A 12,975-nucleotide genomic window follows, 5' to 3' on the forward strand; every position below is an offset into this window, starting at 1 on the left:
AAGACTGGGGGTCTTTTCAGTGGCCACACAGGACTTTGGCTGTGTCACCTGATGAGGAGAAAGATTATTCTTTGTGTTCTACTGCACTGCATAAGTAAGGCAGTTTTACCCACTACTGATAGTATTTGTTGCTTCATCAACATAGAAATCATTACCTGATCAACAACTCAGTTCTCACAGTTCATCAGACAGGGAATTGAAGTGTGTGACACTGAACCCACAAGAGCAGCCCGAGCCATGCAGAGAGCTAAGAAACACACTCAGGTTTTGCTGATATCTGAAATGAAACAGAAGAGGCTCTGAAAGTTTAGGTAAATTGTAATTAAATGCTGAGTTTCCAAGCAGACCTCTCAGACTGACACAGCCAGAACAGCAGCCCGGGTGTATCAGAGTCGATCGAGTGAATTCAGGGCAGCTCTGGTTGCCACTGTGCACCAGTCAGGAATTTGGCTGGGTGCATCCAGAGACAGGATTGTACATGCACAGTGATATGTGTGTGTGTGACATGCATTTGTACCTCTTGATAAGTGGCTAATGAGCTAATCAAGAGATTATTTGCTTTCTGTTTCACTGAAGCAAACATGAGTATTCTGATGTTCTGGCACAGGCCAGTGCTTTTAACAGAGATACATTTGGCTGTGATTCATGTTTCCACCTTACCTTCATTAAGTGCTGTTGGAGTTGGATGCAAAAATTGATATTTTTTTAATTTAAAAAACAAAACAGAACACCCCTTAACCCGCCTGATGGGCCTGGGTATCAGCCTCAGAATGGCTGCAACCTGACAGGGTGAGGAGAACAGAACAGAGAAGGATCCCATCCTTTGTGTCTCATTGCTTTCTGTCCCATGTGCCCTTTTTCCAAACTTCCTCTCTGTGCTTTGTGCCTGCCTAAAGCTTCTTGGCTGGAATTTTTCCCTGCCCTTTTGCTTTTCTGCATTTTATCCTTACATTCTTTCTTGAGCTCTGGACCCACGAGTTAGGAGATGTTCCCTGAAAGCTGTGACCCTCTGAACGTTTTTTCTGGTAGTTTACAATTAGCAAATGTTGAATAAAATGCATGATGTAGAGGCAAAAGAGGGAAAAAGGTAAAAAGCATTTATCTAAAATGTTTCATATGGAATGCTCAAACTGTTAAAAAAAACTGTGAGTCTTTAACTTGCGAGAGGTGATTACAGTAAAAATTTTATTAACATGAAAATTGGAAAAAAATTGATACAGTTGAACTACATTTTCATCATAATTCATAATATCACTTTCTCAATTTATTCATTGTGAAGGATCTTGTAAACTGGATGATAAATGTTGATTCAGAAAAGAACAAAAGTATGTGACTCCCAGTGAAGCCAGAGGGACTTTTCAATAAGCCAAGATATTCACAAGTGGCTTGTGATTTTGAGGGCTTTAATTTTTGGGACTTCAAGTTCATGTGTCTTGAAAGAGACTATTTGGGAAAGTGCTGCCACATCCTCTTTCAACCCAAAATTAAAAGCCTTTTAAACCCATCAGTCAGAACAGTCACTGTTAGCCACTTTGACCTAATCTTCCAATCTGGTTTTCTGAAGTCCATCCTTAAGTATGTTGGCAAATCATGGACTAAACACATTCTCCAGGTCATTTGAAAAGTTTGAAAGGTATATGAGACAAAATGTTCATTCTCATTTTTAATGTCCTAATTTACCTGTTACCCTACAGTGGACAGAGTTCAGTGCAGTGTCAAGTGTTGGGATATTCAAGGATAGTCTTTCCTAATGAGATTATAGTTAAATGCAATCATCATTTCTCCTGGATTTTAACACATTTGTTAGTGGTTTGGGTTGGTTTGGGCACTATGTTAACTATTGACAGTGTTACAACAAAATCATAGAGAGTGTAGTTCCAACAGTGGCAGGACTAACACTGCTGAAATACCTCCCTTCTTCCCTGTCTGGAGAGGTTATAACCATGTTTTATTTTTAACCTGGTATCTAAAACACGGTTTGTCAACACAGCTGGGATGTGCTTTCTTGTGTCCATGAAGAGCAGAGACAGCTGTGCTGGAAAACAAGTGGATCCAAAGCATGGTTATTTTTTCAGGAATGAAAAAGCCTGTCAGACTCATCGTTATGTCACTCCTAACATGCTCCATTAATTTATAGCACACTCTAGTAAATCTGACAAAAATGGCTTTCCTACCTGAGCTGTATCCACAAGTGTAAATGTCAGTGTGGGGTAGGAGATAACACCACTTTCAGTGCATGCAGATTTTCTATGCTTTTTAAAGAAGTACCAGCTTGCTAATTAAAAAAAAAAAAAAAAAGACCAACCCACCAAGCTTTATAGGACGTGCATTGAGGTTTGGGGATTTTTTTTTCCCTGAAATGCCAAACATGTTTCAAATGTTAACTGGAATAGTCGAAAGATGGGGCCAACTTGCGTTACTGAATTGTTCTTTTCTGACTTTAATTTCCCAGATGGCTACGGTGGTCATGACCATCTTTCTCCAGATCTTTATGAAGAATCCGAAACAGATCCTGGCACAGAAGATATTTCTACTCGAATATTTGTTGCACTCTTTGACTACGATCCACTGACGATGTCCCCAAATCCTGACGCCGCAGAGGAAGAGCTGCCCTTTAAAGAAGGACAGATCATAAAGGTGAGATCTGAAAACAAGGGAAATGAAGGACCCAGTTTTGCAAACAGGGTCTCCTTTGTCCCTTGTGTGACTGGAATCCAAGGGTTTTTTTCCCTCCAGTGGTTCAGAGGCTGTAAATCTCACTGGATCTGGAATCTAGTACTAATGGCTTAAAAATAATTACAGGGTGGACAAAAATCTCAAAGTTTCTGTAGATAGTTAGGGCCAGACTTAATTAGAGATTTAGTGTGAAGACTATAATTGTGACTGAAGCTCCCTGTGTCCATTGCCTCAAACCCTGCAGAAGAAACTGCTCCAGAGAGGAGCTGCAAAGGTCCCCCTGGAACACTGAGTGTTGTGCCTTCATACAAAGCAAAGCTGCTGTATTTTTTAAATGCTGGGCACTCCCAGATAATAAACAATTTAGACTGATTCCAAGTCCAGAAGTCATGTATTTCTGTTCCCTCTTCTGTCAGTTTGGTGTAAAATACACACACTGCCTTTAAACAGGGCACAGAGGACAAATTGGCTCTGTCAGGGGTTGGGCTCTGCAAGTGTTTTTTCCCAGCCCTCCATCCCAGCTCGTCTCATCTTCTGACAGTGCAGCTGCAAGGCAAACTTGTTCAGCTTGCTGATCTGGTTTTAAAAAGCCAGCAGATATTTCTGTGGAATCAGCAGAAGTAAGTGTTTCCTCCTGCAGCCTTGCATCCGTTTGATCTGCAGCAAAACAGGCAGAAATGAGAGAGGCAGAAGGAGCAGCTGCTGGTAGTCCAAGGGTGATTGAGGTTTAAGTGTGATCTGAAAGAGAACCTGAAAAAAACAGACTCATTTGAATATTACCCATTTCAGAGATTAAATTCTATCTTAAGCTAATAAAATCCTGGCTCCCTTCCACTATGTTGAGTCTTAACAAAAATGTTTGTACTCTAAATCACAATTTTTGTAACATTGAATACTCTGTTCTGTATTTTGCTTACCTCTCCCCATGATATAAGGTTTGTGCCAAAAAAACTGATCTTGTTAAGAGCTTATTTTCCTTTGCAAGGCTGTGCATTTCACTGAGATATTGTAATTATTTCTTCACAAATATTTACCTGTTTGGCACTGAAAAGTCTAGTGAGACCCCACATCAGATATTTACTGTCAGTGATGTTTATTTTATATTTGGTGACCATGGTGACTGCTCTGTGAACTGCTGCTTTGAATTTCTTATCGAACTGTTGTGAGGATGGATTGGTTTCCATTTCCAAAATGTTTCTGGTACATTCCCTGAGCAGTGGGGTGGTGGAGGGTCAGTTCCAAGAGCTGTAGGAAACCTGTACACGTGCTACAGTCTCATCTTCTGTCCTGTGTGCAGGAGTGGGGCCAGGTGACTCAGGGACAGGTAGGGATTAAAGCTGAAAAATATTCCTGTGCTAGAAGTTGAGGCAATCAGTCAGTTTTAATGAGCTCAGATTTGAGTGGAACTCAGTCATCAGTTTGACTTTAGGAACATAATTTTTGTTTAGCACAGTCCTAGATCTAGGCCTTTGTATCATAAATAGCCTTTATGATTTGACTGCATTTTTAGCCCTGCAGAGAAATTTTGGATTTATATGTTCTCACTGAGGACATCCATGCTATTTTTATATCATGTTTTCTCTAAAGACAAAGCAAAGCTTAAGTACATATATCAAGTACATTATGTATTAGATGGGCATTTTGGATCATATAAAAGTTGTTTGAATCAAAACAACATTTTGGCACAATTTTTGCAAGCGTTTCATTTTGAATATAATTCCAGAATAATTCCATAAACATCAATGTAAACCATCAAGTAAACTTCTGGCTCAGCACAGGGAGAGTCTGATGACTTGTAAGGCACATTTTGTGCATTTCACTGCTGACAAAAAAAAGTTCAAATTCTGTAAATTATGTGTCTGGAGTTATAATTCAAATAAATGTCACAATTCCAGTTTTATAACCTAAGTCAGAGTAGTCAAAAAATAATATAGTTCCCCATGCAAACTGCAGTCATCATCTCTGCTTTGATAACCACTTAGCCTGCATTAAAATTCCTAAATGCTAAAACCTTTGCTGACCAATGTTGTCACTCTCTGAATAACAGGTTTATGGGGACAAAGATGCCGATGGATTTTATCGTGGAGAAACCTGTGCAAGAATTGGCCTTATCCCGTGTAACATGGTCTCTGAGATCCAAGCAGACGATGAAGAGATGATGGATCAGCTTCTTAAACAAGGTTTTCTTCCTCTGAACACACCAATTGAGAAAATTGGTAAGGGAAAATATAAACATTTCACTTTTCCTGACTTTTGGGTGCTCTTAACTTGGCTGGATCTGCTGTACCTCTTGTTTCCACAGTATGCAGATCCATCTAAATTTTCCAGCCATTTGCTACCCCATGGAATATATTCTGTGTTGGTATCTGGATGACTTTATACAACTGATACTTAATCTTGCTGATATCTTTTGCTGCAGATGGAGATTTGTAACTTCACCACTCGACCTGTTAGTTTCTTTTCTTATTTAAAAAAAAAAAAAAAAGGGTTTTGTCACTTGAAAGATTTCTGGACTCAGAACACAATCCCTGAGATTTGGAGTGTGCTGTGCTGAGGTGCTTCATGATACACTCACTCCTGCAAAGTATAAAAAGAATTACTTATTTATTATTTTTACTCTTCTGCATATTCCTATTTTAGCAATAATTTAAAGGGATGGTGGCAAAGGGTTATGTGTGATCACATTTGGAACAGCATTACATATTAAGGGATTTTTATGGATATTGCAGTGACAAACCCTTTAAAAAGCAGAGTTTGGCTAAACAATTCTGTGCTATGAATCATTGGTTCAATGTTGCACACAGATACACAATGCAAGTAACTTAGATTTCTTTCTCAAAATAAATATCATACAACTCTCTCAATATGTTTTAAAATTTCCAGCACGATTCAGAGAGTACAGAGGGCTGGAATTGGTTCAGTCCTGTTTAGAAGTGAACTGTAGAAGTGGTTGCCAAAAAGCATATTAAATCCTTAAAAGCAGAATTTTGAATGGCTTTATATCTTTTTTTTATTTGTATGCATTTCTTTCCTCCCAGCAGAAAGCTGAAGAATAATCCCAGGCACGACATTCCTTGTGATTAGGAGAGGGGAAGGGAATAGACAGTAAAAGTTTGAATAAAATGCAACAAACCTGAATTTTGCCTGTTTGGCCTTGCACACCCTGGTAACCTTTGATTCTTACAACCAAGAACGGATGAAAATTGCAGAGCTTTAATTTTGCAACTAAAACTGTTCAGAGGATTCAGTGGCTTACAATAGATGGCCACTAATAATATTTAATGAACAATAATGAATAATATTTATTCATAAATAAATATTATTTATGAAGCCCACGTGGTTTCACATCCTTTATCTGTGCTATTAGGTTTGGTAATCTGTGACTTTTTATCACTGTGCTGGAGAAACACCCACGTTGCTGCCGCACTGCCGGGAAAAGGCCGGGAGGGGAAGGTGCATCGTGGGGTTATTTTCAAAATAACTTTGATAGCTTTTCCTCACCTTCCTCCCCCTGTGACTGGAGCAGAGAGAAGCAGAAGGAGTGGCAGACAACAGCCAGTGACTACAAGAAGGATGGTGGCACTGTATGATTATGATCCAAGAGAAAGTTCTCCTAATGTGGATGTAGAGGTACGGCCGGAACCGGGTGCTGTGGGCACCCAGCATGGTCAGGACTGGTGGGCACTGCTCTCCATTTGGGGTGGGTGTGCAAAGAAATAGTTCAGGATTACAAACACAAGCCAAATGGTTTGGAGCAGATGTGTATGACAAAGCTTATGGCTTCTGTACAAGTAGATTTACGGTTCTTGTCCAAACAAAATCAAGGAATATCCTCTGTAGGTTTTATTTAATACAGCTCAGTACATTCTAAAGTTGGCTATGGATATGGATGTTATGCCATATGTGTGTGTACCTGCAAATATAACATAAGTCTATAAGGAAAAAAGCAGTTATAAATTGTAGGGAATTTTTATTTTCCAATTTCCTTTGCACCCAAGACCACGATTATTTTTCAGAAGTACCCCAGCTCACTCTAACAAGCTGATAGTCCTGAGTGCTTTCAAATCTCTGTAACCTCCAAAAATCCACCTTCCCTCACAACCTAAGCCAGAAGGATACAGCCCATGGGAACAGCATTCATAGTATATTGCATTTTTCTCTTAATTGATGCATCTGAGCTTTCATGAATGTATGTCTTGACTATCTCTTTTTTTGTTATAATAATTTAAGGATATCTTAAACAGCTGAGCACTGGCCACATCTTCATTTAAAACCAGCTGAGCATCAATTACATCTTCATTATAGGTTTATCTTCCATGTACCCACTTGCAGTCTCCCATTTCTCCATAACTGTGACCAGCAACAAGAGTCACTTTTTACGTGTCTTTGGTGTTACATGGCAAGCCCCTTAGTCCAGGTTTGGTGCAGGTTCCATTTCTGTCTGCACTGTGGTAAGAATGTCAGGGTACACTGAAAGCTCTAAAAACCACTGCATATCTGGGAGCTTCCTCAGTTATCCTTTAAAATGTTGTTTGGATTTTTTTTTTTAATTGGTGAATTGTTTGGAATTTTTTTAGGCAGAAGGTGAATTTTGAAGTATGTGGGTCTTGGTGCTTTAAAACACAGCCAGGGTTGTTTCCTGTTTCCTGCTGAACCAAATCTGTTTCTAAATTACGGTGTTTCAAAGTAATTTGGCCAACAAATCAAAGAAATTGTGCCGATATATTGCAAACATTTTGTTTGTTCTGTCTCCCATGACCACAGGAAATTAATTAACCCCCCACCCCCTTGTAACATTGCATTTAAGCCACAGGCAATTAAAAAGAGCCCAGTGCACTCTCTGTTTGCTGATCAGAGGGTGGAGCTGCCCGTTACAAAGCCTTTATTGAAGAGAATCCAGTTCAGCTCCACTGCAGGAATGCTGTGCTTCAGGGGGTTGGACTGGATGGTCTCCAGAGCTCCCTTCCAACCCTGATCTTGTGATTCTGTGAAAAGCAGCTCCCTCAGCTGTTCCTGTGCCCCTTAGTCCTGGTGCTCAGCTCAGCACAGAGCAGGGACCTGAGCCACATCCCACCCCGGTGTCTTGTTCCCTCCTCCCACAAGGACTGAGGGAAGGGACCTTTGAAGTCGTGTAGTTCAAAGCTTCACAGTTTGTTCAGGTTGTTCAAGGCCTGAGTGTCTTGGCTTGTTGGCCACAGGGAGTCCTGGGGGTGTTCAGAGCCCAGTGGGAGAGGTGCCAGGCTTAGCAAGCTAAGGGAAAAAATCCAATACATTTAAAAAAAAAAAAAAAAAAAAAAGGCTTTGCTCTCAAAGATCAATTTGGTTTCACCAAATGTGTCAACATAAAGGAGGGGGGGAATATTAGTGGATTTACTGTTGATAAAAGATAATCTTTGCCTAACACCCTGTCCCTTTCCTGCAGGCCGAGCTGACATTCTGCACTGGGGACATTATCACTGTCTTTGGTGAGATTGATGAAGATGGATTTTACTATGTAAGTTGGCTCCTGCTTGCTCACTTCAGATTGCTCCAACCTGCTAGGGCACCTTCACCAGCACCAAATGACAGCCCAGGGGAGGGGGGTGCAGGTCATGTCCCACTGACCTTAGATGGGCATTTCCTCTTCCTCACCAGCTTTGCGACAGGCAAAAGTATTTCCTTCCCTTCCTGGGAACCTACACTTGCTTTAATTAAAACATTTCACGGTGTTGCAGGGTGAACTTAATGGACAAAAGGGCCTGGTTCCTTCCAACTTTCTTGAAGAAGTGCCTGATGATGTTGAAGTCTTTCTATCCGATGCACCCTCGCGCTACGTTCACGACACACCGACGCGTTCAAAAGCAAAAAGGGTAAGCAACCGAATAAGAAAAACTTAAATTCTTTTATTTCCCATTCCATCCTGTCTCATACGTAATTTAGACGTCACTTTTAACACCTTAAATTCATCCGCCCATTTAAAATTAACTCTCTCAAATATATAGAATAAAACGTAAGGAAAAGCGACTTTAGCCTTCGCTGGCTCGTTACATTTGTAAATGGAGAAACTAAATTGACTGTTTGACTGCAGTCAGTACAGTACCTTCCATTATAATTCGAATTTAAGCAGTTCTTCTCTGGTGATAGTTACTTCCTAAAGCTTCCAAACTGCTCTTACTACAAAAAGCTCTCGTGGACAAAAGATTGGTACCAGTGTTCCTCTAAATACAAACTGTAACTGCAGCTGATTGACTGACAGTGCTCGTCTTTTAATCCTTATGACTTCCTGTTCCAACTGGCATTAGTTAATTGCTCAGAGACTTCTCTTTTATGAAAGATTAACCATGTTTAGAGTATCTCATTTTTGGTTTTGTTTCATCACTGCAATACTTTTATATATTATATATTTTATATATATTTTTATTTCTTTGCTCATCTGCTTGGAAACAGAAGAAGAGTGTTCATTTCACACCTTAATAAGGCAATGTAGCCTTCACGTAAGTGAGCAACTGAAGATACCAATAGAGATTTCAATTAAAGCTACCTGGCTATCTAATGCAAGTCTTGAAACTTAATTGTGGGGGAAAAGGAAAGAAATATGTCTCCAAAAGCCTTGGCCACGGAAGAGCAGGCTTGTACGCTTCTGCTGAATCTAGGCGAGTCAATTGAGGTTTTTTTAGGAGACAAATCCTTTAAAAAGGAATCCTTGGAAGTCAATTAGACCTCACTTTATGAAGGTCAGCGTTTGGAACATATTTCTTCACGAGCTCAATGTTTATGTTTACATAGAAAGGAGAGTTTGATGTCTAACTACCCTACAAACAAAGCTGCATATTGCATTGTTAGCCAACCTGGGAGGTAAAAATTCCAAGCTCCTGTGACAAGAGAAAAGCACAACAGCTCCAACCCTTACAGAACATCCAAGTGCAGCCTAAGCTGATGCACACGGTAGTTTACAAGGGTATAGTTGGTTTTGAAACTCATTACACTCAGACTGAGCTACTTAAATTGTCTGCCTTAAGATGTGTTTTCCATAATCGATTATACCCCAGCCTGCCTAAGACCAACCATTCAACGCTCCCGAAAACGATCCCTTCCCACGGTACAATTGACTGGGCTTTTTGTCCTAGAAAGTGGTCATTTGAAATGTTAGCAACTGTTTGGTTTACCAATGCAATAAAAGTCTCGACCTGAAACATGCAGCTCACTGAATGAATGCATTAGACTCAATATATGGTATCTTCAGGTGTACGTTGGGGTGCTTTACCAAGTTGTTTTGGTTTTGTTTTGTTTTTTTTTTTTCATTAGAATTAGACCTTGATTTAAAATCAAAGTCGGCTTGAAGCCCCTTTGCTTAACTCACTGTTGCACAACAAGCCAGTAAATTGCTGATGTTTTAACTCCAAGCTAACAGGACTCCCTCCAGCATGGATTCTACTATGAAAATATCATCTTAATTGATAGTAACCCATCTTGCCAGCTGGGCACTGTAGTTAGGATAGGCTGAGTATAAGCAATTTTAGCATTTTCATCCAAGTGCTTTTGATGATTGAAAAAAAAAATTAGCTGCTCAAAATATTTAGGAATGCTGTCATCTAACAACCTCATGGCTGCAGCATATACATCAAGCAGTCAGGGTCTTTAAGCTTTCTTTGATTGCAATTAAGGTTCATTTTAGCTTTTTCTTTTTTTTTTTTTTTTTTTTTTTTTTTTTAAGCCAGTGTGCCATCTTCTCTAATCTGTACATAAAGTTTGCTAGCCAATTTTAAAGAAAAGGCATTTAAAGAACATTAAAACGTAAGTGAACACGTAGCATTTTAAGTAATTTCTTCTGAAAAGAGTTTGGCTTCTATAGATTGCTAATCTGTAGTAATTAACACGTTTATTTTTCTTAAATCTATAGCTAAAAGTATCCCTCTCCATTTCAGTACTATCAGAGTACTGAAATGCAAAACCCAAGCCAGTTTTGTGGCTTTTGTGGCCAGAATTCTGGCAAAACAAGTGTATCCAACTTTTCCTTTAAAAAAGTATAACCAAACCAGGGCTCTTGTTCTACAATTTTTCCCCCCCCTCTAAATTTATGCATTTGCCATAAGCCCGAGCAGTATTTTAAGCCAGAGAGAAGAAAGGAACCAGCCCTTTTGCTTAAAAAGTGGGTAATGGGACAAAGTGATGTTACCAAACTTTCTTGATGCTGACAGCTTTGAAGCTTTCAAACATTCAATAAATTATAACAATGTACCTAATAGGTTCCTCCTGAGAATACAGGTACATCCCGGAGAGCACCATCCCCCACAGTTCATCTCCATTCCGGGTCACCTCCGTCACCTATGGGTTCTGGTAGTCCCGGGAGAGGCAGGGATATGTCCTCGAAAAAGAAAAAGGGGCTGCTTTCCAAAGGCAAGAAACTGCTGAAAAAGCTTGGTGCAGTGAAATGATTCATGTGCTGCTCCTGGACAACTTGTAAAAGCTTCCAGTCTGTGTATTTTAATTTTTTTTTCTTTAATTTTTTTTTTTTTTCTAAAGTCAAAACTAGGGCTTTCATGACTATGCAGTACAACTTTACCAAACCTCTCTGCATTTTTAACTCTGACATCAATAGAATCATGTGAATTGCTTAATCAAAACAGCAAGAAAAAAAAAAAAGGAAGTGGATTTGTTGTTGCAAAAACTTTTTTTTAAAAAATAAAAAATTTTGTGGGCTTAAGAGCAGAAGAACGTGGTTTTATTTGAAGTCAACTCAACACCTGCAACTCCACTGGAAAAATCTCAGCCTTTTTAGCCTCCTTTAACCACGAGTGGTGGGGAGAAAACTCTGTTCCTTGATTCCTAGTTCAGAGAGATCACCCCACTGTAACTAATCACTAACAAAAATGGTCTTGAAACTCCTAGTTTAATCAGCCTTGATGTTTTGCCTTATTAATGCACAATGATTTGTACTGTCTAATAAATATACAGCGTATACTTTGTATGTACTGTGTATTCAACTGTCTTCATCTTCCCTAAAACATGGTAATTTAAGATCAAGTACTATGTTACTGACTCCATTCACTGTCTGATGTAACTCCTGGGAGTTTGAAAGTGCTGTGCTAAACGCTTTTTTTTTTTTTTTTTTTTTTTAGTTTTTGCTTCTTTATTTCCCCCCCACCTCCAAAAACCAAAACCTTGTATTGGTTTATTCTGTCAACTTATTTTCACTCCACTGAAATCAGATACAGTGTAAGTTATTCAGAACCTCACCCAGAATTTCAACCATTCGACCTCCAGTTTTGGGGTTCCTGGTTTACTGCTCTAAACTACTGGGAAAATTAAAAAAAAAAAAAACAACAAAAAAGAAACCAACTCCACACCAAACCCCTTTACTCCCCCATTTTCTTTTTTTCTGTGGAGGTACAGTTCTAAGTTAAAAGGCATTTTCATATTGCTGATGTCAGATTCAGGATAAAGTACATGTTTAAAATAAAAAGGACAAACTGTGTTGCAGTCACAGGCCACAGCCAGTAACGAGGCTGCAAGAGGCTCTAATTAAATCTTAATTGTGATATTGGCATATCAAGACAAACAATCTTACACACTGATGGCAGTCATTGGCTGTTACTATTTTGTAATTCTTGTCCATTTGTAAATTGTTTTTACTGTTTATACATACTTTTCAGACTGCCTTTCTTTTTGTAATTTATGGAAGGTTTATAAATGAATGATCAAAGCTTCCCCATTGTGTCTTCAGATAATAATGTAAATTACTGTAAGATACCGTGTGCTAGATTATAACATTTAATTAAAGAAAATAACTGGCCTAAAGTTGTGGTAAAGTACTGTGTGGGTGTGTGCATGTGTACAATTGTTGTGTATTATATTTTATATAAATAAATAATTTGATATTTTGTAGAGTGCAGTACGTTTCATAAATCTACTGTAGCAGCTGCTTGGTTGCTGTGCCAGCCTTCTCTCCCTCCCTCCTGGCCCAGGCACCCCTGGTCAGATCCCAGGTGCCCAGGGAGCCAAGGACAAGCACATGGCCATGGTGCAAGTCACCCCTTCAAACACTGCACCAAAGAGGAGAAAGAACAGCCCCCAGTGACCATCTCCTACCTTTTTGCAGCTGCACAAGGTCCTTCTCAAGTGACCTCAAATGAAAAAAAAAAAAAAATGGATCAGAATGAATATCTGTGACAGGAGTAAATAAGTGGTATGTAACCAGCAAGAAATACAAAATACTAAGTAGTGGATAGAGTAGGCTACCACTGTGTGACATCAGAAACACAAAACTATTTGCCAAAAAAACCCTCTGCATCTCTTCACTACAAATTTCATGTGGAAGAA

The 12,975-nt window shown here is 39.3% G+C and overlaps 1 protein-coding gene across 13 annotated transcripts in view; it reads left to right on the forward strand.

Annotated features, from left to right (window-relative positions):
• The window catches only part of RIMBP2 (RIMS binding protein 2), a 53,120-nt gene extending 40,580 nt beyond the window's left edge, over positions 1 to 12,540 (forward strand). For 3 of the 13 annotated variants that reach the window (XM_017815574.1, XM_017815576.1, XM_017815585.1), the window contains 6 exons: positions 2,453 to 2,637; positions 4,724 to 4,892; positions 6,200 to 6,306; positions 8,099 to 8,170; positions 8,391 to 8,525; positions 10,902 to 12,540. In XM_017815574.1, coding sequence (XP_017671063.1) covers positions 2,453 to 2,637; positions 4,724 to 4,892; positions 6,200 to 6,306; positions 8,099 to 8,170; positions 8,391 to 8,525; positions 10,902 to 11,090 — 857 coding nt within the window. In that variant the 3' untranslated portion in view covers positions 11,091 to 12,540. Of the gene's footprint in view, positions 1 to 2,452; positions 2,638 to 4,723; positions 4,893 to 6,199; positions 6,307 to 8,098; positions 8,171 to 8,390; positions 8,526 to 9,102 lie in introns of all 13 variants that reach the window. The other 10 variants (XM_017815575.1, XM_017815586.1, XM_017815579.1 and 7 more) reach the window with 8 other exon arrangements.
• Positions 12,541 to 12,975: the final 435 nt, after the last annotated feature.

The sequence above is a fragment of the Lepidothrix coronata genome, unplaced genomic scaffold (assembly GCF_001604755.1).
Source record: "Lepidothrix coronata isolate B3197 unplaced genomic scaffold, Lepidothrix_coronata-1.0 Scaffold51, whole genome shotgun sequence".
Taxonomy (NCBI): domain Eukaryota; kingdom Metazoa; phylum Chordata; class Aves; order Passeriformes; family Pipridae; genus Lepidothrix; species Lepidothrix coronata.